This window comes from Oryctolagus cuniculus, chromosome 5 (assembly GCF_964237555.1).
Source record: "Oryctolagus cuniculus chromosome 5, mOryCun1.1, whole genome shotgun sequence".
Taxonomy (NCBI): domain Eukaryota; kingdom Metazoa; phylum Chordata; class Mammalia; order Lagomorpha; family Leporidae; genus Oryctolagus; species Oryctolagus cuniculus.
The window spans coordinates 93,538,787-93,566,307 of NC_091436.1; the positions used below are offsets into that span (position 1 = coordinate 93,538,787).

General features: G+C 36.2%; 1 protein-coding gene across 15 annotated transcripts in view; it reads left to right on the forward strand.

The window, feature by feature from the left end:
• Positions 1-27,521, forward strand: part of PHIP (pleckstrin homology domain interacting protein) — a 164,093-nt gene that overhangs the window by 79,481 nt on the left and 57,091 nt on the right. For 11 of the 15 annotated variants that reach the window (XR_011388641.1, XR_007922917.2, XR_011388639.1 and 8 more), the window contains 8 exons: positions 199-327; positions 1,685-1,910; positions 6,032-6,169; positions 7,422-7,605; positions 12,942-13,059; positions 16,155-16,295; positions 18,891-18,967; positions 21,738-21,969. Coding sequence is in view for 10 of the 15 variants with exons in the window: in XM_051854540.2 (XP_051710500.1) it covers positions 199-327; positions 1,685-1,910; positions 6,032-6,169; positions 7,422-7,605; positions 12,942-13,059; positions 16,155-16,295; positions 18,891-18,967; positions 21,738-21,969 (1,245 nt within the window). In the remaining 5 variants the exon portion in view is untranslated. The remainder of the gene's footprint in view (positions 1-198; positions 328-1,684; positions 1,911-6,031; positions 6,170-7,421; positions 7,606-12,941; positions 13,060-16,154; positions 16,296-18,890; positions 18,968-21,737; positions 21,970-27,521) is intronic. The other 4 variants (XR_011388640.1, XM_051854539.2, XM_070073855.1 and 1 more) reach the window with 1 other exon arrangement.

Consider the following 27,521-nt stretch of genomic DNA (forward strand, 5'->3'; position numbering starts at 1 on the left):
TTTTTTAGAGGTATTAATCTGGCACTTTCAGTGATTATTCACAGATTTTATTGCTGTACTGTGCTTGCTGTACTTAAACACTACTTCATTAGGATGTATTCTTACACATCTTTTACCATAGAAAATTTTAATAACAGTACTGACCAATTCTTTATATTTTAGTGATAATTTTCTGATTGTTGGTTAAATATATTTCAGATTGAAGGCCAAGGACATGGTGCAGTATTTGACTGCAAATGCTCCCCTGATGGTCAGCATTTTGCATGTACAGACTCTCATGGACATCTTTTAATTTTTGGCTTTGGGTCCAGTAGCAAATATGACAAGGTAGTGTATGTTGAATATACATCATCCCCTTACTTTTTATTTTTATTGATGTTTAAGGAATTGTATATTTTTGGAGTAAGAGTCAACATATTTTGACATCAAAATAAAGTATGAAAAATCATTTGTAAAATAATTTTAAATAGTCTGCAGACTCATGTATTAGAAAGGAGCATGCAGGCAGCAGTTGTTAAATCTGTTTTTTCTAATAAACATTAGATAATAATTATGTTTTACTTTTTAAAAATATTCATATTGGAGTGCTTAATTTGGAGTCGGTATAAGCTGAGGATGGAAGCTATCCATAGAGGGGTCTTTGACATTATATAAAGTTTTTTATTTGTTTAAATAACATGTTTTTTCTAGGATAATCTGTGTTAAAAATCTCTGGCTTTCATGACCTACTCTGATTTTTCCTTATGACCCTGTCTTTAAGATTAGTGACGAAGAGAATGAAATTGCAAATTATTGGTGGAGTTGATAGTAAAAATTGAATAGTTAATAATTGAGTTTAACATTCTAAATTAACCAGTAAAATTTTGTTAGAATTGTGTAAGGCTTAATATTATTAATTTTATATTACCTCAGAAATTTTAGAGAAAATAAGCCATACTACCATATATATTAAAGTATGGTAACTGTGAAAGTAAAAGTACCGTTGAATTACTTATGTCTGGATTTGATTTTACTATGTAACTTGAAATTAAGTAACTTATTTTTCATGGTAACTTCTGTAAATAACACACACACACACACACACACAAATACATACACACAGTCTCTCCTTTTTGCAGAGAAAATGTAAAATAGCTACTTTTCTGATCATAAAATTTAATGTAGAAAACAGAAATATTTGTTTACCATTATTTCAAGAAAAAAATACTCTTTTAATTGTTTCTTAACACCATGATTTGTATTAAAATATTTATTAAAATATTTGTTTTCATTAGAAGTGTTGTAGATTTTTTTTTTTTTTTGACAGACAGTGTGGACAGTGAGAGACAGAGAGGTCTTCCTTTGCCGTTGGTTCACTTTCCAATGGCCGCCGCGGCCAGCGCACCGCGCTGATCCGATGGCAGGAGCCAGGTGCTTTTCCTGGTCTCCCATGCGGGTGCAGGGCCCAAGCACTTGGGCCATCCTCCACTGCACTCCCGGGCCATAGCAGAGAGCTGGCCTGGAAGAGGGGCAACCGGGAGAGAATGTGGTGCCCCGACCGGGACTAGAACCCGGTGTGCCAGCGCTGCTAGGTGGAGGATTAGCCTATTGAGCCGCGGCGCCGGCCAGATCTTTTTATACAATGATAAATTTTTATTTTCTGTCTTTTATGAACTTTTTTTTTTTCTTTTTTTTTTTTTTACAGATAGCAGATCAGATGTTCTTTCATAGTGATTATCGGCCCCTTATCCGTGATGCCAACAATTTTGTATTAGATGAACAGACTCAGCAAGCACCTCATCTCATGCCTCCCCCTTTTTTGGTTGATGTTGATGGTAATCCACATCCATCAAGATACCAGAGATTAGTTCCTGGTCGTGAAAATTGCAGAGAGGAACAGCTCATCCCGCAGATGGGAGTAACTTCCTCAGGTATGTGCTCATTTTCATAGACAACCAAATTGTCCTTTTCCCACTGAAATTTCATAAAATTGCTAATTGAAGAAAACCTTATTTTGGGCAAATCAGAAATAAAAAAACTATTTTATACTTCCTTAAAGTCCTTTGAATAATACTTTAGAATTAAAGATAATTAAGGAACAGTAAAGATGTAAAGCAATAATTTTGGTTTATATCTATTTACAACTTCTAGGGACTAATGTTTGGTATGAGATGAGTCAATTTATTTACTCATTTAGCAACACTTATTGGGGACCTCTACTGTACTGACACAGCCAGGGTTGAGCCAGGCCAAAGCCAGGAGCCAGGAGATGGCAGTTCTAGGCCTCCCGTGTGGGTGCATGTGCCCAAGGATATGGGCCATCCTCCACTGCTTTTCCCAGGTGCATTAGGAGGGAATGGGATTGGAAGTGGAACAGCTGGGACTTGAACAGGACCTCCATATGGGATGGCAATACTGCAGGTGACCATTTAACCTGCTACACCACAACGCTGGCACCCAGCAGGCTAATTGTTGATATTTTTGTATAGCCCACAAATGATGTTATAAATATTCAAATCTCCATTGGCAGAAAAAAGCTTCCCCACCCCTGGTGTAAATAGATCAATAAACACAATTATAGAAAGAAACATAGTTTAGCATTGTGGTGAATGTTATTAAAGGGAATAATAGCACGATGTGAGAGGGAATAAGACTAAATGGCCTGTTTTCATTTAAGAGTGCTTTAAGAAGTGATCAATTTTGAATACTTGTAAAAAGTAAAGATAGGGCTAAAAAATCTTGAGCTGTTTGTGTGACATGTGAAGTAATGGAATGTGAAAGTCAAGTTAGTTGAAGAATTGAATAGGAATTAAAATGAGAACACGGTCTATGCATGCATCCTCTTCCTTTTTTTGACAAGAAGTATGGCATTAACTTCTTAAGTGAAAATAATGGGAAGCTGTTCTTTGAATCCTTCTATTTTTAGAGTAGAAAATGTTTATGAAAAATAATTTAAATTATAGACTGTGACGTAGTTGCAAAACCCTAAGTAGGTTATCTTAAAGGATTGAACATGAAATTGCAATGAAGATGGACATATTGGATGGAAAAGGCTGTTCTTGGAGTTAGATACTTAGATTTAGTATGGAGAATAAGGAGAAATATTAGAAGAATTGTCTGCTGCCACTTGTAGAGAGTCTTACGGTCCAGCAGATTTTGAATGTCTGGAGTACATGAAACTAATGGGTCTCAGTATATGGACATAGCATGGAATCTAAGAGCAAGTAGTACCCAAGAAGTCTAGGCAGGTATTCAGATTGGGAAAATCTTAAGTTTTATAAAAGTACTGATTATAAGACTGACATTTAAGAGACATGTCTTCAGTTACTTGGAAAGGAACTAGCAAGAAGCTGGTTTTGCCTGTGTCTTAAATCAGTATCTAGGCTGGGTTTCAGGCACAGGAATATAAGGGAACGATTCATTTATTAAAATATCAGTGCGGGAGCCACCATCCCATATGGGCACCGGTTCTAATCCCGGCTGCTCCTCTTCCAATCCCGCTCTCTGCTGTGGCCTGGGAAAGCAGAAGATGGCCCAAGTGCTTGGACCCCTGCAACTGTATGGGAGACCAGGAAGAAGCACCTGCCTCCTGGCTTCAGGTCAGCACAGCTCCAACTGTTGTGGCCATTTGGGGAGTGAACCAACACAAGGGAGACCTTTGTCTCTGTCTCTCCCTCTCACTGTCTGTAACTCTACCTCTCAAATCAATAAATCAATAAATAAATCTTTAAAATATCAGTGTGACTTAGTTATTAGCTTTATTATTTCATTTTTTCCAATTAAAGTTTATAAAGGGCCTTCATAAATAACATTTATTTAGCTTTTAAAAAATTATTTATTTATTTTGAAATTCAAGAGTTAGAGTAAGAAGGAGAGAGCTTTTCCATCCGCTGATTCACTCCCCACCCAGGTGGTTGCAACAGCTAGTGCTGGGCCAGGCCGAAGCCAATAGCCAAGAGCTTTATATGGATCTGCCACGTGAGTGGCAGGGGCACATCTTCTGTTGCTTTACCTAGGGCATTAGTATGGAACTGGATTGGAAATGGAACAGCCAGTACACAAACCAACATCCTGTACCTTTTATGCCACAATGCCAGCCCAGCCCCAAGAACATCTTATTTAATCCTTAAACCTATGCTATCCTAATCCTAAAAATTGAGACAATGAAAATTTAACAGTATTCCATTATATAATCATAGGGATTTGAATCCCAGCTCATTGAATTACCAGTTCATTATTCATTCTTCCATACCAATTTGCTCTTAGAGTATAAAGAAGGTATAATCTGAAAAATTAAATAGATAACAGTTATTAATGCTGAGCCACAACTGAACATATAGCAGTAACTCTGGCTTCATAGTGAGTCATGAAATTTCTCAGTGTGCTAACTTACAGAATTCAGAGTAAACCTTTTTTATGTCAGACTTATATATAAAAATAATTAATATAAAAGTAGAACAAAATACTTTTTGTAAAAACTCCAGCCTTATTACTAATTGTAAATCTACTTGCAAATATAGTTCTCTCTCTAATAAAATTTATTTTCAGAAATCTCTTAGAATTAGGTAGAAATAAATGTTGGCTACTATAATAATAAATTGATTTTATGCGGTTTTGTTATTGATACTAGACAACACACTTTAATGTTCTTTCTCAGTGGTACCTTGAGCCATATTAGATTACTCATCGGTATTCAAATATAGTAATGTTTCCTCAGCAGCAGACCAGCAAAGAGACATGTTAAAGACATTTTGATCTGTTTTGTGATTTTGGACAAATTAGGTAGTCCTGTTGAATTTTATTTTTTGTAAAATGAACTAACATTATGTGCTTAGTACATGTAATTTCCTGTCTTTGCTACTTTATTGTTACTACTTTGTTTCAAGGTATCTTGGTATTTTCTCTTCCAAATTTAAGGGCACCCTAATTTTCTAATGTGATCAGATCTTCTCTGTATATCTGTACTCCTGACACTAATTGCTCCCTTTTCCAAAGTTTACTACATTTAGACACTATTAAGATGAGTAAAACGGGGGTGGTATTGTGGCGTAGTGGGTAAAGCTGCCGTCTGCAGTGCCAGCATCCCATATGGGCGCAGGTTTGAGTCCTGGCTCCTCCTCTTCTGATCTAGCTCTCTGCCATAGCTATCATAGAAGATGATAGCCCAAGTGCTTGGGCCCTTGCATCCACATAGGAAGCTCCTGGCTCCTAATCAGTGCAGCTCTGGCTGGTGCGGCCAGTTGGGGAATGAGCCAGTGGATGGAAGACCTCTCTCTCTCCCTGCCTCTCCTTCTCTCTCTGTGTAACTCTGACTTTCAAATAAATGAATAAATCTTTAAAAAAAAAAAGTAAAACAGTACATGTTTTTGAGGAACTAACTAGTGGGTTTCTCTTAGGTACGAAGCTAATTAGTATGAAGCTAATATATAGAGTAGTTAAGTAACTGAAAGGATAGCAATTTAATTGTTTCAGTCTTTCAGTGGTAATCTGCAAGGACTTCACAAAGGAAATACAGAGGTTTTATTTCATTCATGCTTGAAGGATGAGTTAATCAAATTTATTGTATTGTGACCAAAAGTTCAGAAGCATGAAGGTGTTTTCCTATTAAGGAGGCTGAAAAGTCAGGTGGTCCCGTATGACTGGTGTAAGTGAAAGTTGATGCTAGAAAAGTAAGGGTGCATTAAAATACCCCAGGTGCCTCTCTCCCTTTGAGTCTTTGTACTTCTTGTCCTCTATCTGGATTACCCCTTTTCTAACTTTTCACATGAACTGATTGAAGCCTTACCACAAATGCTCCTTCTCAGAGAGGACTTCTTTGACTTCTGATTCACTATAGATATTTCCTATCTGTCTTCTTCCTCCTTATCTTTATTTTAATACTTTTCATAATCTGCACTAATGTACAGGTTTAGTGTCTACCTATTCTTCTGTAAAGGGCAGGGATCTTATTAACCACAGGATCTCTGGTACTTGGGCTCCTAAGTGAGGTTGATGAGTAAAGTGGTTTAATAGTGACTAAAATGTTCTTTGCATTTTGTTTGGTTTTACATAGGACTGAACCAGGTTTTAAGTCAGCAAGCAAACCAGGAGATCAGCCCACTGGACAGCATGATTCAAAGACTACAACAGGAGCAAGACTTGAGACGTTCTGGTGAAGCAGGTATCAATAATAACAGCCGTTTAAGTAGAGGTAAGCAAGGACTCTTTTAAGTGAAATAATAAAAAATTTGAAATAGCCTATGCCTTCATCGGTAGAGAATTGATGAAATAGATTATGGTATGTCCACAGAATGAAAGGTTAGAATGCCATATGATCAGTTTGAAGAATATTTAGTATTAGATAATATTCATACTATGAGATTCCAAATTTTTAAAAATCATCTCCAAATTTTCTGTCATAAACATGTACAGATTTAAAATTTTTATTTTTTATTTTTTATTTTATTTTATTTTTTTTTTTTATTTTTTTGACAGGCAGAGTGGACAGTGAGAGAGAGAGACAGAGAGAAAGGTCTTCCTTTGCCGTTGGTTCACCCTCCAATGGCCGCCGCGGCAGGCGCGCTGCGGCCGGCGCACCGTGCTGATCCGATGGCAGGAGCCAGGAGCCAGGTGCTTTTCCTGGTCTCCCATGGGGTGCAGGGCCCAAGCACCTGGGCCATCCTCCACTGCACTCCCTGGCCACAGCAGAGGGCTGGCCTGGAAGAGGGGCAACCGGGACAGAATCCGGCGCCCCGACCGGGACTAGAACCCGGTGTGCCGGCGCCGCTAGGCGGAGGATTAGCCTAGTGAGCCGCGGCGCCGGCCCCAGATTTAAAATTTTTAAGAAAATCAATTTATTCAGAAATTTATGGTTTATGGTCAAAGCCAAATTTTTTAACATCTCATTACCCTTACTGTTGTATATTATTAAATTTTAAAGTTAAAAAGATTCATTCACTTATTTGAAAGGCAGAGTTAGACAGAGGGGCAGAGAGAGAGCGAGTGAGCTTCTATTTGCTGATTCCCTCCCCAAATGACTTCAAGGAGCAGGCAGAAGCCAGGAACCTGGAACTCCATCTGGGCCATCTTCCACTGCTTTCCCAGCCTTATTAGTAGGAAGGTAGATAGGAAGTGGTGTAGCCAGGACTGTAACCTGTGCCCACATGAAATGTCAGCGTTTCGATGGCAGCTTAACCTGTGCCATAATGCCGGCCCCAGCTTTTTTTTTCCTTAGGTAATGATTTTAGATCTAATGGTTCATAGTTATGATTCATTGACTTGTCAACTGAATAACCAGGTTTTGTTTGGGAACTTGTATGTATGATTTAGCTCTTGATTTGGTAATTTAATTATTTGTCACAATATGAAGCTTCATGTGAAAGATAATACAGTATTTTTTTTCTGTTACAAACTAATGGGAAGTGTCTCTAAATAGAACCTACTATACTAATTTTCTCATTTAGGCTCCTTAAGTTCTACCTCAGAGGTTCACTCACCACCAAATATAGGACTGAGGCGTAGTGGACAAATTGAAGGTGTACGGCAAATGCACAGCAATGCACCCAGAAGTGAAATAGCCACAGAGCGGGATCTTGTAGCTTGGAGTCGAAGGGTGGTAGTACCTGAGCTATCAGCTGGTGTAGCCAGGTAAGAGAAACTATGAGTTTTTAATTTTATACCTTTTAAGATTTTTATTTATTTGAGAGGCAGAGTTACAGAAAGGGAGGGAGAGACAGAAAAAGGTCTTCCATCTGCTGGTTCACTCCCCAGAGGTCGAAATGGCCAGAGCTGAGCTGATCCAGAGCCAGGAGCTTCTTCTGGGTCTCCCACGTGGATGCAGGGGCCCAAGCACTTGGACCTTCTTCCACTGTTTTGCCAGGCCATAGCAAAGAGCTGGATTGGAAGAGAAGCAGCTGGGACATGAACCGGTACCCATATGGGATTCCCACACCATAGGCAGAGGCTAAGCCCACTAAGCCACATCACTAGCATGAAACTGAATTTTTAAGCACCATATTTGCTTGTGTTCATCTTGAATTAATATTGTTCAAAGTACTTCCCAAATTTATAATTTCTCTTTGAAAACCTAGTATTTTAGACTATCCTTGATTGTAGAATTTCTAAAATTGTTAAATTTCTAAGTATGTCTTTTTCTAGAATGTCTTATAGAAATGATTTGAGATGGAATATATTAAGTTGAATTTGGATTGACCAAATCAAAAATTTTACTGACATTTTAAATTTGAGTTTTTCCTGTTTATATAAAGCACATTTCCAAAAGTTTGTCATAATTGGGGCTGGCACTGTGGCATATAGCAGGGTATGCTGGTGCCCATATGGGTGCAGATTTGTCCTGACTGCTTCATTTTTGATTCTACTCTCTGCTAATGTGCCCAGAAAAGCAGCAGAAGATGGCCCAAGTGCTGGTTCCCCTACCACCCACATGGGAGACCCCTGAACTCCTGGCTTTTTGTTGGCACGGCCCTGGCCATTGTGGGTATTTAGAGAGGAACCAGTAGATGGAAGATCTCTTTGTGTCTTCCTTAATTTTGCCTTTTAAATAAATAAATCAGACATTTTTTTAAAAAAGTTTGTGATGATTAAGTTTCAAGTTAGTTTTTGTTCCTTCACATACAGAAGCACAAAGGAGAATAATTTTTATTGGTGTATATGTATGTATTTTCATATGTTAAAATGAATGTTTATTTAAAATGATGCATATATTAATTGAAAATATTTGGTATAATCCTATTACAGTCCATAAAATGAGACACCTTTTTATTTTGTTCCTCTTAATTCTTTTATTTTTTTAAGATATATTTATTTGAAAGGCAGAGTCACGCAAAGAGAGATCTTCCATCTGCTAGTTCTCTTCCGCCAAATGGCTGCATTGGCCAGGCTAGTCCTGGCTGAAGCCAGGAGTCTAGAATTCCATCTAGGTCTCCCATGTGGGTGGCAGGAGCCCAGATACTTGGATTGTGTTCTGCTGCTTTCCCAGGTGCATTAGCAGAGAGCTACATTGGCTGAGTAGCTGGGACTATGAAATGGAGTTATCAGTGTTAAAAGTGGCAGCTTAAACCACTGCACCACCATGCTGGCCTCTTCTTGATTCTTCATTTGTGAAATACCCATGAATGAGGTTCATGTGAACCTAATGAACAATGCTGACATATACTGTATTAAAAAGTATGACAACCAAAGTGTGAATTTGGTTTGAAGGTTTTATAATACTTAAAAGCTAATAGTAATTATATAATTAAAATATATTTTAGACTTAGTGTTCTTACAAATTAAGCTTTTTGATAAGACATATCTCAAATTTGTCTTGGGATTTAAAATTAAATATACTACTGAATTGTAAATTTGAGCAATGACTTTACCATATGAAAAGTATATCCAGATGTTCTTAATAAAAAACTAACTCCCATAGGTATTTTTAGTTTAATTCCTGTGCAGATTTTAAGTCTGATGTTAAGGTTTTAAGGGGGTCTTATGAAAATACTCATCTTTTCTGAATAATAGAACCAAGGATAAGAAGCATAGAAAATCAACATAACTTGTTATTACTGATATTGCTTTGAAGATTGTGGCTTTTATCTGCTTGGAAATGTGCTTCCTAATACTAAACCTCCAAAGTGGGCAGCACTGGATCCCCCAGTATGTCTTCCCATGTGATATATTTGCTTTTTAATGTAGTACAGAATGCATGTGTTACATGCAATGGCATAGAACTTCCCATTTTAAGCTGATTTTCTTTCTAGAGCATATAAATCGATGAGTTCATTCCTTCTTTCTTGGAGAAGGTATGAGGGGCGTTGCTAGTTGGTGATTCAGGTTCCTTTCCTGCACATGAAGAGAAACATGATAAATGAGAATTTGTTTCTCTTCAAGTAATTTTTACCTTTTTGTCTTTGGTTTTAAACCATTAAAGCCTGTAGTCAAGCAAGGCTGTGGTTGTCATGTTAAATATTATTCTTACTTCAGCCTTCTTAGAGCATCTAGATATTTAGAATTCTTCCTTTGGGAAACTTTCTGGGATACACTATTAGGTAGTTTAACATTTCTTTCTAAAAAGCTCTGAAATGAGTCATACTAGTTCATGAATTAAAATTATATACAATTACACATTTTAACAATATACTAATATCTTTAACATATAAATTACTATGAAATTTAGCAGCAAACAAAGTAATTGAATCAGCAAATTTCACCAAAGAAGATGGCAAATCAGTACATAAAAACATATTCAACATCACTAGCCATTTAGGGAAATGCAGATTAAAAACCACAGTGAAAAATTAGTACATATCTATCAGGCTGAATTAAAAGGGAAGATTACTTAAACATTGCTGGTAGGAGTATAAGATGATGCACCCATTGTGCAAGAGTTTTGAACTTCCTTAAATACCTAAATACACAATTGCAGTTATGACCCAGTACTTGTACTCTTGGAAATTTATCACAAAGAGATAAAAACTCATGTTCACACAAAAGCCTGTACACAAATGTTATGGAGTTTTATTTTTAAGTTTATGTATTTTATTTTATTTATTTGAAAGGGGGAGGGAGAGAGAATGGTCTTCATCTACTAGTTCATTCACCAAATGCCTGCAACAACCATGGTTGGGCCACACTGAAGGCAAGAGTGAGGAAGTCTATCCAAGTGTCCTACATGGGTGGCAGGCACCCAACTACTTCAGCCATCATTTGCTGCCTTCCAGGGTATCTTAGAAAAGATCTAAGAAGCTAGATCAGAAGTGGAGGCAAGACTTAATCTCAGGTACTCAGTACCAGTATGAGATGTGCAATTTCCAGGCAGCAGCTTTACCTTTAATAGCCAAAACTTGGGGGAAAAACTCAAATGTCCTTCAGAATGCATGGTTAAACTGTGATCCATCCATACTATAGAATATTACTCTGGCATGAAATAGGAACAGTCTGTTGATAAATCAGTTGAATGAATTGTGAGGGAATTATGTTAAATGAGAAAAATATCCCAAAGGTTACATGTTACATGATTCTATTTATGGAATTTTTTTAAATGAAAACATAGAAATGAAAAAGAATCGTTGCTAATATTTGGGGAGAGGTACAGTTGAAGTGAAGGAGGTAGAGGATGAGTGTAATATAAGGATACCACAAGGGATCTTTGTGCTTATGTAGTAAGTATTCTGTGATTTGACATCATGATGGTTGACATAGAGCTCCATATGTGATAAATTTGCATAGAACTCTTCCCAGCCCACCTCACCCTCTCCCACTCACCTAGCTGCACAAACTCAAAAAATAGTAAAACTGAGAACTTGAGTGGGTTAGTGGATTTCATCAGTTAGCATCTGTACTATAGTTTTGTAATATGTTGCCATTCTGAGTAACTGAATAGAGGATACATGTGAACCAATAATCATTTCAATAAGAAGCTTATTTTGAAAAACAACAAAATTCAAGGTCATCCTTTTCACTGCATTAAAATTCACTTCGTATTTTCTGTTCAAAAATATGACTAAGCCACATTGGAGATTCTTCAGTTAAGTAAGATGATAACATTACTATATTCTTGTCATAAAATATAATATGTAGGGGCTCTGATATTGACTATTAACTCCTTTGCCACATGAAATCGGGGAGAGAAATTAAATGCCTTTACAATTCAAAAACTTTGAAGCTGTAAGAAATTAAAGTAAAAAGTAAAATTTTCTTGTTTTTGCATTCAGGTTCTATGAAATTAAAGTTCAGCCAGCGCCGCGGCTCACTTGGCTAATCCTCTGCCTGCCCGGTACCCCAGGTTCTAGTCCCGGTTGGGGTTCTGGATTCTGTCCCGGTTGCTTCTTTTCCAGTCCAGCTCTCTGCTGTGGCTGTGGAAGGCAGTGGAGGATGGCCCAAGTGCTTGGGTCCTGCACCCGCATGGGAGACCAGGAGGAAGCAACTGGCTTCTGGCTTCTGGTTTCGGATCGGTGCAGCACGCCGGCCGTGACAACCATTTTGGGGGTGAACCAATGGAAAAAGGAAGACCTTTCTCTCTTCTCACTGTCTAACTCTGCCTGTCAAAAAAAAAAAAAAAAGAAATTAAAGTTCAAAATTAATATTTCTCAACTTCTCTTCAGTTTCACCTAGATGTTTGGGTAGAGTTGAAGTTTTTTTCTGAACATTGAAGCCTAGTCTTTATTTTTTCATAGCTTTGAGAATTACCATTTCAGCTTCAAGACTCTTGTGCCTCATCTTTAAAAGATTGCACTTTCACTCATGTTTTCAAAGCACAAGATCTATACTCACCTAATTTAAAAAAAATCTAATCTCACACTTGAAGTGGTTAGTGAAGGAATAACTGTTCCTAGAAACTAATGCTTCATTTGCCAAAGACTTTAACAGAAACAATAATACCAAGTTCAAGTGGGCAGAGTTCTGTTTTTCTTGTATTTCAGTGATTTAATTGCCAGATGTCTCAAGCTCAAAACATGTGAATTGAAACTCAGAAATTGGGGCTGGTGCTGTGATGTAGCGGGTTAAGTCTCCACCTGCAGTGCCGGCATCCCATATGGGTGCTGGTTCAAGACCCGCTGCTCCACTTCCAATCCGGCTCTCTGCCAGGGCCTGGGAAAGCAGTAGAAAATGGCCCAAGTCCTTGGGCACCTGCATCCTAGTTGGAGACCCAGAAGAAGCTCCTGGCTTCTGGCTTTGGATCAACACAGCTCCGGCTGTTTTTGCCAATTGGAGATTGAAGCAGCAGACAGAAGACCTCTCTCTCTCTCTGTCTGTCTGTCTCTATATCTCTATCTCCGCCTCTCCATCTCTCTCTGTGTAACTCTGGCTTTCAAATAAATAAATCTTTTAAAAAAAATCTCAGAAATATTTAGCGTATGTTTCCATCTGGAAAGAAAACAGCAGGAATGGCATTCTTTTCCTGATGTTTAATATTTGTTTTGGGGACAGTCAACTGTAAAATTATAGATTAATTTGTATAACTTCTAATATTCTGTTTTTAGTAGGCAAGAAGAATGGAGAACTGCAAAAGGAGAAGAAGAAATAAAGACTTACAGATCAGAAGAGAAAAGAAAACACTTAACAGTTCCAAAAGAAAACAAAATACCCACTATTTCAAAGGTAAAGTTGATTACTTTGACATGTTTAATATTAGTGTAGTAAGCATAATGACCATTTTAGGCCCCTTATTGTAAGTAAATATGTTAATATTACAAGTAAGGTAATTAGTGCAATAAACTTATTGTAGCTAATTCTCAATTATGTATTTGGATTATCTGTTATTTACCATTTTAAACTATAGTTCTAAATTTCCTGCCTTCTAGCATACTTTTCTCCAAATGCCAATTCTTATATATTCATTAAATCTAATAAATTCCTACATATGCCCAAGAGTTCTTTTTAGTTCTGCATTGGTTTCCCATGTAAAACTTTTTTTTCTATTTTTTTTTTTTTTTTGCATTTTTGTTATTCTGGATAATCAGCTAATGCTGCTATAAAAATGTTATTTTCTATTTCTGTATTTGTTTTATTCTATTTATTTCTCTATCATTTACCCCAAAAATACTTTAGAATCCAGTGGATTTCAATATATGGACTCCTCTGATAGTGAAGAATCTGATGTATCCATTCTTTTTTTTTTTTTTTTTGGAAACTACTCAGCTTGTGACAAAACCTATATGAAACTTGTTTTAGGTCCAAGTCATCATTTAAGCGATGATTTAAAAAAAGAAAAATTAACTGTTCTTCTGACCCAGTGCCTTAAATAGTTACTCTTTCTCATGTAAAAGCCTTGGTAGGTTGTCCAGGCCTGATGTGGTGCCCTCAGTGTCAAAGACAAGCTCTTTAATTTCTCTAATCCTGCTAGATTTGACTTCATGCCTGAAGATAAGAGTGTCCTCATTTAAGTTTGCAGGATTGGGGCAGGTGTTTTGGCTCAGTGAGTTAAGCTTTTGTTTGGGACCCTGGCATCCTATGTTTATTGGAGAGTCTAGTCTACTGTGCTTCTGTTACAGCTTCCTGCTAATGTGCCTGGAAAGGCCACAGAAGATTGCACAAGTCACTTGAGTCTTGCCCCCATGTTTTGAGGTCTAAATGGAGTTCCAGGCTCCTGCTTTCAGCCTGGCTTACCCCTGGCTATTGCAGATATTTGAGAAGTGAGCCAGCAGGTGGAAGATAAATGTCTCTGTCCACACCCCGGCCCACTCCCCCCCCGCCCCCGTCTCTCTGCCTTTCAAACAAATCTTTTTTTTAAAAAGGTGGTACAATGGAGGATAAGTCAAAAGAGGAAGGTGCAAAGGCCACATACTTTCTCCTTGGGAAGGTTACTTGATGTTACTCTCCAATGTGGTGCCAGATAATTCCACTGGCCAAAACTTAGGCATATTATAGTCCAATAAAGCAATTCTTTTGTGGAGGAGAGAACAGATGTTAGTTGATAACCAACTATTTTCTCCACTGCATTATTTATTAAGACATTAGGAATATTTATTTTCTCTCACATGGAATTTATTTTATAGAAGTGTCAGGTTGTAGATAATGCATTATAAAATGCTTAAATCACAGTTTTAATGATAGATTTGAGTAAATAGAAATATTTGTTAAATGAAGAAATACAATAAATGTTTCACAAGGAGTCAAAATTTGTGTAATTATAGTTGAACATCATTTCTTTTTATACCTTTCCATATTTTTCAAAATGTTTACAAAATTATGAAACTCTTCAATACTTCTTTTACTTTTAAATATTTGAAAAGCAGGGAGAGTGCCTGGTGCAATGACAGCAAGTACAGTTGCCACCTGCAGTGTCAGCATCCCATATGGGCACTAATTCGAGTCCTGGCTGCTCTACTTTTAATCCAACTTTCTGCTAATACAGCTGGGAAAGCAATGGAGGATGGCCCAAGTCTTTGGGCCTTGCACCCACGTGGGAGACCTGGAAGAAGCTTCAGGTTTACCCAGGTCCTGCCTTTGAGGCCATTTGGAGAGTAAACTAGCAAGCAGATGGAAGATCTCTCTCTCTCTCTCTCTCTCTCTCTCTCTCTGCCTCTGTAACTCTGCCTTTCAGATAAATAAATCTTAAAAATTATTTAAAAATAAAAAAGAAAGGCAAGGAAAGAGAGAGATGTTCTATCCTCTAGTTCACTCTACAACTGCCTTCAAAAACCAGGGCTAGACCAGAACAAAGCCAGGAGCCTGGAACTCAGTTGGTGTGTCTCATATGGGATATATAGACCCAAGTATTTCAACCATTACTTGTGTCCCGAAGCAGAGCCAGAAACCAGGCACTCTAATATGGCATGTAAGCATTTCAAGTGACATGTTAACCACTGTGCCAAACACCTGTCCAGTAGTTCTTTTAGAGAATATACATTTATGTGGAGTAAATCTTATGTCCTATTAAGTGAAAATTTCACTTTTTAGCATCAGTAATACAAGTTCAAAGTTATTTTCTGTTAACAATCTAAAGGCAGTATTCCTTTTTCTTTTTCTGTGCTGATAAAGCTGATGTCAGTCTCCCTGTTTCATTGAAGGCAATCTCTAGTGTTTTCTTCTTAGTGTTTTTATTTTTTATATTCTCAAGTTTGACTGTGATATGTCCAAATGGAGATTTTTCTTTCGTTTCTTTGAATGCTCTGAAAGCTGGTTTTATTTTGGTTTTAAGCTTTGAATACGTGTTAGCCTCTGTTTTATCTTTCAGATCACAAATACACATTTTAATTTATGTGATAAGCCTGCTGTCATTTTTTTCCTCCAAATTTAAGACTCCATGTCAGTGATTCTTAGTTTTTGAGATTGTGTAGTTTAATTTTCCAGGGGTAAATTCTTGTTGATTTTCTGTCAGTCGTCATGTTGAACTTTGTCAATTAGTGTGATTATTGGTATATTCTCATTTATTGCAGAAGACTTTTTTTCACATTTACCACCTCTAGCAGAAGAGAAAGTCACTTGGTGTCCTAGCCTCAAAGTGGCAGGATAGCTATGTGATGACCATTTTGGTTTCCAGTTTATCTTAGCCTCAATCAGCAAGTGAATTTCAACATAGCATAATAAGCCTGTGATTTAATTTAATGTAATATGGAAATTGAGTTGGTACATAATTATTCCATTTAAGTGATTATATAAATACATATAAGTTTTTTATGACTAAAAAATTAACTTTCAAATTAAAAAGCCCACTCTTTAAGTATCCTATTAATAATTTACTTTTTTCCCAGAATCATGCTCATGAACATTTCTTAGATCTTGGAGAATCCAAAAAACAACAGACTAATCAACACAATTACCGTACAAGATCTGCCCTGGAAGAAACTCCTAGACCCTCAGAAGAGGTTGAAAATGGCACTAGTTCTTCAGATGTAAGATTTCACCATTGTAATAAATATCTATTTTCATTTTTACTTATTTTTAATGACTATGATACAGATAAACATACATTTTAAGTCTTAAAGTTTACTGTTAGCTTCTTAGACCTACTTCCAGGCAAGGCACACACATTCTTAATCTCAAGTCCATAAGACAAATACATGTGAACTTTTCTCATCTTATATGTACGGATTCTGAGGTTTAAAATTGTTTATTTAGATTACGTATTTACCTGTTAAAATGGTAGAGCAGGGATTAAATGGAGCTTCCTTTTACTTTAAATCCAAGTTCTTTAAAAGGTACCGTGATGCTTTAGTAAGCATCTAAATGTAATTTTTCAATACCCCTTACACAAAATTATTTCCATACATATTGTCCTTATTAAATTATACATTTTTTCATCAAAGGCAATAAATTTGTTATCACAAACCAATCTTATCTGGCATTTATGACCATATCCTTTCCTGTCTCCTACCTTCATCATCTCTTCTTTCCCTTCCCCACAGTCAGTCATAGATTCGGTTATCCTTGATGACTGCCACAGACTTGTTGTAGTTTGCAGCGTTACACATATATGAAAATACTGTAAATGTATTCTCTCTGGACAAAGCAGTATTCCGAAATTCTAGCCATAATTTAAAAGTTACACTTCAATAATGACAAGTCCTAATAAAGCTAAGTCAAAATGGTGTATTCATTCTGGCGAAAAAGACAAAATTTACTTATTACATAAAACACATTACAATTTGTGGACATACAAAGCAAAATATGACCATACTTCAGAAAGTACATGGAAAATGTAATTAAAAGGTTAATTTTGGTGCCAAAAAATCTTGACACTAATGTGTAATTTCTTCATAATACATATTTTCCATGAAATTGTTTGAAGACTCCTATACATGGATTTCAAAACTTTTTGCACCGGAATAAATTTAACTTTTAATTCCATTATTCCATGCATTTTTTGAAGAACCTTTGTATATGTAGTCTTTTTATTTGTCCTCTGAGAGGAGTTAAATAAATTTCTAGAGGAGTATATTGAGAACAGAATAACTTGGCACAACTTACTCATTAATGGAAAGAATCTTGGTGTTTTTTGTTCAGATACTTTATACTTCATTGTTTTGTATTTAAAATATAGAAGTAAGCCTGTTTCTTTTCTCAGCATTTAAGGAAATAACATGAAATGTGAGAAAAATTCTATCACTTGTTTATATCTTGGTTACATTGAGCAGAAATTAAATTTGCTAGTTGAAGTACCTAATGGATTTTGATCTTTTCATAATTCTTTGGAATTGTCATATAATTCAGTCTTCATGAAGACATCAGGATGAAAAATCTTTTTCCCAGAATATATAATTTTTATTAAAATGGTAAAGGAATACATTCCATTGACCTCTTGGAAAATGTTTTGAATGTGTCCAACAAGTAATAACTCTATCATTTTTGCAGAAATTTCTGGAAACTTTAGGCTGAAATGATGTACATTCTAATTAAGCCTTATTTTTATTAGTTGTATTACCTTGGGCAAATTTTTTTTAACTTTCTTAAGCCTTTGTTTCTTTTATTTAAGTAACTTATTATCTCCAACAGAGCTTTGGTGAGACCAAATGCTTACACAAAGTTCTTAAAATACTTTCTAACATAAAAGCTTATTAAGTAACAGATTATTGTTAATTGGAGCAAAAAGTTTACTTGAGCAAGAAAGAAGTGTTAAGATTTTGTGACTCAGAACTCCCAACTTTTATGAAAAAAATGCCTTTATAAATATTATCCTATACTGACTCAAGAATATTAATGAAGAGTGTCTGGGTATTATTTAATCCTCTACTATTTAGATAAACTAAGGCCAGAGGTAGAATATCATTTTCCATGTGTAAAACTATTTAAATAGTAGTAATAGTAAGTAGAACATAAATATGCTTCTCAAAGCAACTACAGAAAAAAAGTTTGATTTTTAAAAAAAGATCTAGGAAAGGGCAGGCATTTGGCACAGCAGTTAAGACACAGCTTGCCACATTTGGGTCCCATATCAGTGTGCCTGGTTCAAGTTCCATTTCTGCCTTCAATCCAATTTCCTGTTAATGCATACCCCAGGAATCAGCAGGTGATGGCTCGAGTATTCTCAAGATTCTAGGTTTCTGCCAACCCATTTGGGAGTTCCAGATTCCTGCCTTTGACCTGGCCCAGCTCCAGCTATTGTAGACTTCTGGGGAGTGAACCAGAAGATGGGAGATCTCTGTCTTTGTCTCTTTGCCTTTCAAGTAAATGAAAAATAAATTTAAAAAAATTTTAAGACCTAAGAAGTAAAAATTATTTTTTATATAAACTATGGAATTGATTTTCAATCTAGAAGATACACATTATGAGGCTTTAAAATTGTTAATCTGAGAAATTATTCTGAATCTATTATCAATAAGCATGCCTTTTTATAGTCTCACTTTTTGTATAAATACAAAAGCTGTGTTTTATAACTAAGTAAGGTTTTAATTTAAATATCTATTACTGGTATTAGTCATTGATATTTTCTATAACCATAGAATGTTTTCTAAAATTATGTGTTAAAATGTGTATGCAATTTTTCTTAGGAAGGTGAAGTAGTTGCTGTCAGTGGTGGAACATCAGAAGAAGAAGAGAGAGCGTGGCACAGTGATGGCAGTTCTAGGTAAGTGAATGAATTTTTATTTCTCCAAATGTTACAAAAATTTTTAGAAAGCTGAAGATTCCGTTTTTAACCAGCAACATATTTCAAAGTCTTATTGGGTTTAAAGTTAATTTTTCAGAGATTGCTTAAGTTGTACAAAATTTAGATTTTCTTCCTGACATTTTTTATATATAAGAAATTTTTTTGGTAATTGCTATCAGATCTGAAAAATGCTTTATCTTGTTACTTGGGATTCTGTTTCTCAGTGCTGTTATTATAATACTGAATCACAGACTGGTTTCATGATTAACTTGGAGAAATATTTAAGCATGAAATTATGAAAAGTAATTAGCTGTTGTAGAATTAACTACCTTACATAAATTATTTGTACAATACTAGTAATATTGTCTTCTAGCAAAATGAAAGATAAACACTTAACAGTGCAAGTATGGATTATTTCAGTTCCTTATAAGGTGATCCACATTGCTGTAAGGCTGATTTTTTTATTTCTTTAAGAATTATTTATTTATTTGAAAAGCATATTTATTTATTTGAAAAGCCTACTTTCCCAGGCCATTGCAGAAAGCTGGATGGGAAGTGGAGTAGCCACGACTTGAATTGGCACCCATATGGTGATGCCAGCACTGCAGGCAGCAGCTTTACCCGCTAAGCCCCAGCACCAGACCCTGTGCTTATTGTTTCTAAGACACCTGAACATTTTCTGGAAGGTGTCAAAGAAACATGAGGATTATTTTGAGTTCTCTCAGCCTATGTGAGTTTCCATACTTAATTTATCACTTGAAGTCTGTCAAAAAGATGTAATTGGCTTTTACTGGAATTATTTCAGAAGTTAATTTTCTTACCGGGCTAATAGCAAGGTCTCTGACTGCAGTTGACTGTGTCTTTGGATCGTTTGATGTGAATTTTGACTCATTTTTAAAAATTGTCCCTTTTAATTCCATACTCCTATGGTCATCCTTACAACACTGTTTACTAATCCCAAGCTCTTTTTCCTTTATGTTAACTGAGCCCCTATGGCTTATTTTGTGGATCAAAATTCTTACAAATATTAAATTTTAGCACTGCTAGTTAAAACAATCATTTTTAATTTTGTTATGAAATCACACTAGAAACATTATAATTATTTGATTCTTGGCATTTGATTATTCTTGGAGATTTTAGGTAAATACCTTTCGAAGATTTGAAGAAGGGTAGTATGGTGGTATTAAACTCACATGCACAAAACTGTCTTCACCATGTTATCAGCAATATTTTTAGATCTGTGAGGACATAAAACTCTAAAACTAGTCACACCGTTGCTTCTAACAGTATAACTTGGGTTCCTTTAAGGCATTTATTTATAAAACTACAAAATAAGTAATTAAATATTCTCATCTACTAAAATAAAAATAATAGATAGTATAGTTGTGTTTTTTTTTGTCATAACATCAGCTTAGTAAAATGTATGTCTGAAAATACACTGGAAAGAAGTGGCAAATATGATTGGTTAAATACTAAGGCTTGTATTTTTCTGAGGCATGTGGTGCTTGAAACCATATGATTCACACCTAAGATATAATTTTATGTAAATAAAGTTTATTTTCTTTACATGTTAAATAAAGTTTGTAAGCTCAGCCTTTCCACTGAGTACTAAGTATACCTTGCTAACATGAGAGCACCACTTCTGTGCTTTAGGAGCTATCCATGTTAAGAACTCCCAGCACCCCCTTCTAAAAAGGAAAGCTCCTGTCTCCTCCTCAGTGTTGACATCTGTTAGGCTTATCAGGGCTGTTTTTCTACTGGTTCAAGAATTGAGGAAGGTAACAGTCTGCCACCAGTCCCTCTTCTTTTTGTATGCTACACAGTCTTTTTTTTTTTTTTTTAAACTTTTTTTCTATTTATTTGATAGAGTTATAGACAGTGAGAGAGACAGAGAGAAAGGTCTTCCTTCCATTGGCTCACCCCCCAAGTGGCCACTATGGCCGGCACTGTGTTGATCCTGAGCCAGGAGCCAGGTGCTTCTTCCTGGTCTCCCATGCGGGTACAGGGGCCCAAGTACCCTGGCCATCCTCCACTGCCTTCCCGGGCCACAGCAGAAAGCTGGACTGGAAAAAGAGCAACTGGGACTAGAACCCGGCACCCACATGGGATGCCAGCGCCACAGGTGGAGAATTAACCAAGTGAGCCTCGGTGCTGACCCCAAGATTTATTTATTTATCTAAGAGGGAGAGGCCGGGGGGGGGGGCGGTGTCTTTCCATCTGCTGATTGACTCCCCAGATGAGCACAGTGGCCGGAGCTGTGCCGATCCAAAGCCAGAGGCCTGGAGCATCTTTTGGGTCTCCCGTGTGGATTCAGGGGCCCAAGGAGTTGGGCTCACTTCCACTGCTTTCCCAGGACATAGCAGAGAGCTGGATCTGAAGTGGAGCAGCCAGCACTCGACCTAGCGCCCATGTGGGATACTGGCACTGCAGGCAGCAGTCTTACTTGCTAAGCCACAGTGCTGTCCCTGCCACACAGTATTTTTAACAAGTGTGTCACTTGGGTATCATTTTTCTTAAAATCATAAAAAGTACATAAGTTTGTTTTTTCACTTAAACCTGTGGCCCTATTTTTCTTCATTTTACTTTTGAGATGTTAAATAAAGCCTACACAAGTTTAAGAAATTTTTGAACATTAGTTAAAAGGGAAATATTTTTTAATTCATTACTATTCTGTAATCCCTTATTATCTTTATTTTCCTTTATACAAAACAAAATCTTGACAATTTTAAAATCTCTTCTCTCCTTCTAGTGACTACTCTAGTGATTACTCTGACTGGACAGCAGATGCAGGAATAAATCTGCAACCACCAAAGAAAGTTCCTAAGCATAAAACCAAGAAAGCAGAAACCAGTTCAGATGAAGAAGAAGAATCTGAAAAACAGAAGCAAAAACAGATTAAAAAAGAAAGAAAAAAAGGAAATGAAGAAAAAGATGGACCAGTATCACCAAAGAAAAAGAAGCCCAAAGAAAGAAAACAAAAGGTTGATTTTTTAAAATTATAAATTTAGTATTTTCTATGAAAATTGCTTTAAAGCACACTTAAATAAAGTGTGATTTTTTTTTTTTTATTTACTTGAAAGAGTTATGGAAGAGGGTGGGGAGAGACAGAGAGATCATCTATCCATTGGTGCTGTCTGTAAATGACTGCAATGGCTGGGGCCGGGCCAGGCCAGTACTCTGTTATGGAATGCCAGCTCCAGAAGTGGCAGCAGCTTAATCTGCTGAGTGACATTGCAGACTCCAAAGCATGCACTTATAAGTGCATTTAATAATATTCAAGTAGTAATAGGAAAAACTCAGATGTATACAATAGTAAAATAAAGTACATTGAAATATATTTAGTTTACTTAAGTTTTCAAATGTTTAGCTTATAAAATAATTTACTTACATACCATATTCTAAATATTGAGCATTTACTCTTAAAGCATGATCACATTTTTCTTGACAGGTCAGTGAAATTACTCATTTTTTGATGTAAAACACATAATGGTAAAAACACAGATTTTGTTAGTCTATTAATTGTCTTCTTGTTTAGCCATCCTTATTAATTGACATTGCTGAAAATAAAAGTTTAGAGAGAACATTACATGCAGTAAAATTGACATAACTTTTTGTAGTTGATCACAAAACAAATACAAATCCAAAATGAGATAAAATAGGCTTATTCTAACAGGGCTTCATTAATTTACATTGCCTTGAAGCCATAATTTTTCAGTCCTTAAGTCAGTAAAGTATTGATTACTTCATGTTAAATCTGTGGATAATTAGCAGAGAAAATAAGAAATGAATATCAGTAAAAGTAAGAAAATCTATCAGATCCAGTGGAGTTAAAATTCTTTAACCTGGGAATGAAAATACTGTTTAACTTTTGCTTTGATGTAGAGGCAAAAATGTGAGCCGTGTTTTCTACTACCCAGAAGACTATAAATGGGAAGCATATTTGGGTAAACAAAGGGAAAAAAATCTCTGCTATTTTAGGAATTAATAAATTGTGATTTGTAGAATTACTTAATAAAAGACTCAATTGTCTTTATCCCCACCAAGCTTTGAAAAAGTATAAGAATACACCTGTCTTGTTTTTAAGTGTTTATTTTTTCTGAATTGGTTGAATTCTTGTTCTTTTCAACTTCTTGCTTCCTTTACTTAGCTCTGGGGGAAGCTTTACCAAAGAGCATGTTATACATTTGCCTGCAGTTTTCTGCCTTTTCAGTGATGATACATTATTTTATGTGATAGAAAGATTGGTTAAATAAAACTGATTTAGCCATGTATTTGGATAATAAAGTAAATATTCTTTTCCATCTCAAGACTTTTACTTTGAGAAACCAAAAGAGACAGTGAATGAGCTCTTCTTTCACCTGTTTACTCCCCAAATGCCTGCCACAGCCAGGGGTGAGAAACCAGTAACTTAATTCGGGAACCCAGTGCCTTGAGCTGTCACCACTACCTGGCAGGGTCTGCATTAGTAGGAAATTTGAGTCAGAAGCTGGAGCCAGGATTCAAATCTAGGCCACACAGTGTGGGACAGCGTCATCTTAACCACTAGGCTAAATATTTGCTCTTTAAGGTTGTTTTAATGAACTTTTGAGGTTTACCAGTGAAAAGTCACTGTGATAACATAATTCTTTTGTCCCAAAAATACAATTCACTTCACCCTGCCTCCTTTGATTTGATAGTTGTCTACGGACTAACACCATGGGCTTCCTCATGCTAGTGCCATATTTGGATTCACTATAACTGTTTAGTATATTTTAATTTAATTGTTCTGTGAAAAGATGTTACAACAGGATCTACCTGCCTTTAAATATCATAAGATTTGATTTATACAGTATTTTCTTTAGTTACAATTTTTTTCAAAGGCCTATCAGTGGATCTAACAATAAGTAGAGTTGTTCTTACAACTTTGTCCTCCAGTTATATCAAATAAAAACTAACAATTTCCATGTTATGCATAAAATAGATGGAAAACAATGGAAATTTCATTAAATCATTGGTATACATTAATTGTATGTGTGAAAATAATAGAAACATTTTCCATGACTAAATTTTTTTAATTAATTAAGCAAACAGGCTATTATAGAAAATGCTAATTAAAAATAGAATTCTTGGAAGTTGATTTTTAGCCTAGCAGTTAAGGTGTCCATGTCCCATATCAGAGCCCTTGGATTAGATTCCCACCTTGAGCTCCTAATTGCAGCATCCTGCCAGTGCAGCCCTGTGGAGTCAGTAGTGATGGCTCAATTAATTGGATTCCTGCTACTCAGAAGAGAGACATGGGTTGTGTTCTCTGCTTCTGGCTACAGCTCTGGTTTTTGGGACATTTGGGAAATGAGCCAGTGGTTGGGAGTTCTCTTTGTCTCTCTTGAGCCCTCAAATAAATAAAAACTAAAACAACAAAATAGACTTCTCTAAAGATACAGGAAGTCATCTCAGATGACACATTATATGTATCTCTTAGGTCATTAGGAACTCTGAAAGAAGCCAATATGTATCGCACACTTACAAAATATTATGGTAGACAAAAACTTAAATACCCCAAAATAAAAATAGAGAAAAGATGATTGCTATCTCATCTATTAATATGTTTATAATAATGTATTCAGTTGCTAGACTTTTAAGATGGATAATAACACAAAAGGGGAGATGGCAGCCATTTGCCCTAGCAGTTAAGACATTGGTTAAGGCTGGCGCCGTGGCTCACTAGGCTAATCCTCCGCCTGTGGTGCCAGCATACCGTGTTCTAGTCCCGGTTGGGGCTCTGGATTCTGTCCTGGTTGCTCCTCTTCCAGTCCAGGTCTCTGCTGTGGCCGGCAAGGCAGTGGAGGATGGCCCAGGTCCTTGGGCCCTGCACCAGCATGGGAGACCAGGAGGAAGCACCTGGCTCCTGGCTTGGGATCAGCGCAGCGCGCCAGCCATGGTGCCCATTTTGGGGGGTGAGCCACTGGAAGGAAGACTTTTCTCTCTGTCTCTCTCTCTCTCACTGTCTAACTCTGCCTGTCAAAAAAAAAAAAAAAAAAAAAAAAAAAAAAAGACATTGGTTAAGATGCTTGTGTCTCCATATTGGAGTATCTGAGTTCCATTATCCTGTTAATGTGCACCTTGGGAAGTAGTAGTTATGGGTCAAGCTTATATATTAGAGACTTGGATTGAATTCCTAGCTCCTGACTTCGTCCTGGCTCAACCCAGGCCATTACAGATAGTTGTGGAGTGAACCACCAGATGGGTGTGGTGGTGGAATCTTATGTTAGGATTTCAGGTAAGGTTTCCTAGAAGAAGTAATATATGGGCCTGGAAGCATTTCCCATGGATGTCAAATCAATTACCTGTACATTTATAATTTTTTAAAGATCTAAAATGTTGAAATTGAAAGTTGGATATTCAGTGCATTTTACCCCTTAATGGGTTATCCAAGAATTATTGGATAATAAGATTTGTCATTGTAGTGATTTCTTTAGTGACACCAAAGTCTTAAATTTCTAGTCGTTATTCCTATTTAATATGCAGCCTACCTGTCTTCATTGAAGAATTATTAGTTACCATAGTCAATTTCAGTACCCTCCTTAGGAGAAGTACATGGTGCATTTAATGGTGTATAATATTATGATTTTCAAACTTTTCTTTCCTTTTTCTTTTTATCCAGATATTTTTCAAACAAACTCATGCTCAGAACCTGAGTATATAAAACTAATAAAATAAAAGCTACTCTGAATAAATCACTATGGAAATTCCAGGGTTGTGGGAACTAACTCTGTAATACACATAGTACATAACACAATGATTATGTAATAACTGTTTATGAATAAGTTTTAACTATTTAGATATTATTTGATTTAATATTGTATCTCAATTCTAACGCATATAAAACTTACTTCCTAAGCTTGCTTCTCAAGCCTTCCATGCTTTCTCTTCCATGCCTTCCTCATTTGGTGATGGCAACTTCATCTTTTGTTTATACCTAAACTCCTGAAGTTAACCTTACTTGCGTTTTTTGTCTCATATTTGACATTTAATCTACTGGGGAGATGTCATGGCTCTGTCTTCTAAATGTGTTTAACACTTGAATGTTTTTTTACCACTTTGTTGTTATCAAGGTAATAGGAGCTTTCATTTGTATTATTATGTAACCTCCTCTCTGTCTTGCTGCTTCTGTCCATTTCTCACTGGGGTCTGTTTTTAAAGCAGGGGTTGATAAACTTTTCCTGTACAAGGACAGCTAGCTACTCTAACGTGATAGCCTGAAAACAGCCATAGATAATACATAAACAGATGGGTATGGTTGTTTCCATAAAATTTAGTTTATTAAACGATTTATAAAAAGATTTATTAAAAGAGTTGGTAGCCTGGACTCAGGTTATGGACCATGATTTTCTGATTTCTATTCTGATGCATCCAGAATGATTCTTTTAACATCAAAGTTGGATCATATCACTCTAGGATTCCTCTCACATACACTAAATACCAAAGGCCTTTACCCATCTCCTGTAATGCTCCAAGGTGAGAATGTTCAATGGTATGTTTGAGAAAAAGCACAATTTGGTTAATAAGAAGAAGCAAAAAGTGAATGTTACGAAGCAGCTATATATGGTAGTATCTACTTCAAGTAATGTGCTTTGATACCACATTACTTCTTATAGTGAACTTTCATAGTGAAATATTTTTTGAAAAACAATAAAATTTAGAAGTCTTACTGTACTGAACCAGAACAATTTTAATTAATTGCATAAAATTTCTCCAGCTATAAATAATAGATCTCAAACCCATTTTCCCTAAGTCTAAACCCACTTATATGTGACATAAAGTTAAACACAAAGTTAAACACGTCTTTCTCAGAGGCATGCTTTTTTTTTTTTTTTAAAAAAAGATTTTTATTTATTTAAAAGAGTTAGAGAGTTGCAGACACAGAGAAAGAGAGGGGTCTTCCATCCACTAGTTCATTCCCCAAATGCCCAAAAGCTGTCAGAGCTGGGTTGATCCAAAGCCAGGAGCCAGGAGCTTCTTCCAGGTTTCCTACTGCTTTCCTAGGTGCATTAGCAGGTATCTGGATGGGAAGTGGAGCAGCTGGGAATGGAACTGGGAGGCATGGGTTTTTTAATCTATGAGAACTACAAAGTAACCTGGCTTGGTAACATTTGTTTGGGAAAACCTGCCTTTTGTATTTGTTTTAAAAGCTTAAGTTGAACCAAGAGTGTGAAATAACTACTTTCAAAAGAGGAGAGGACTTTCTCTGGTTACGTAGAAGTGTAATGCCCAGCATGTGGAAAAAATTAGTTTTCTGTATCTTGTGTTACTCAAATGCTATGAGAATATTTTGTTTAGTTGTTACTGCATAGTAGTAAGACTAGTAGGATTTTTTGTTTTTAAAAAACTGAAGCATGTGTTGGTTTGTTATGTGGAATATTTCTAAAACTGATAGTTATTTTTAATAGAGAAGACTATACAGACTTGTACTTCAAAGTTTGTGTAGATATCTTTGTTATCTAGTTTTGTCAAAGTTGCAAGTTTTGATTTTACTTCCTGGTTCTCTTTTTATGCA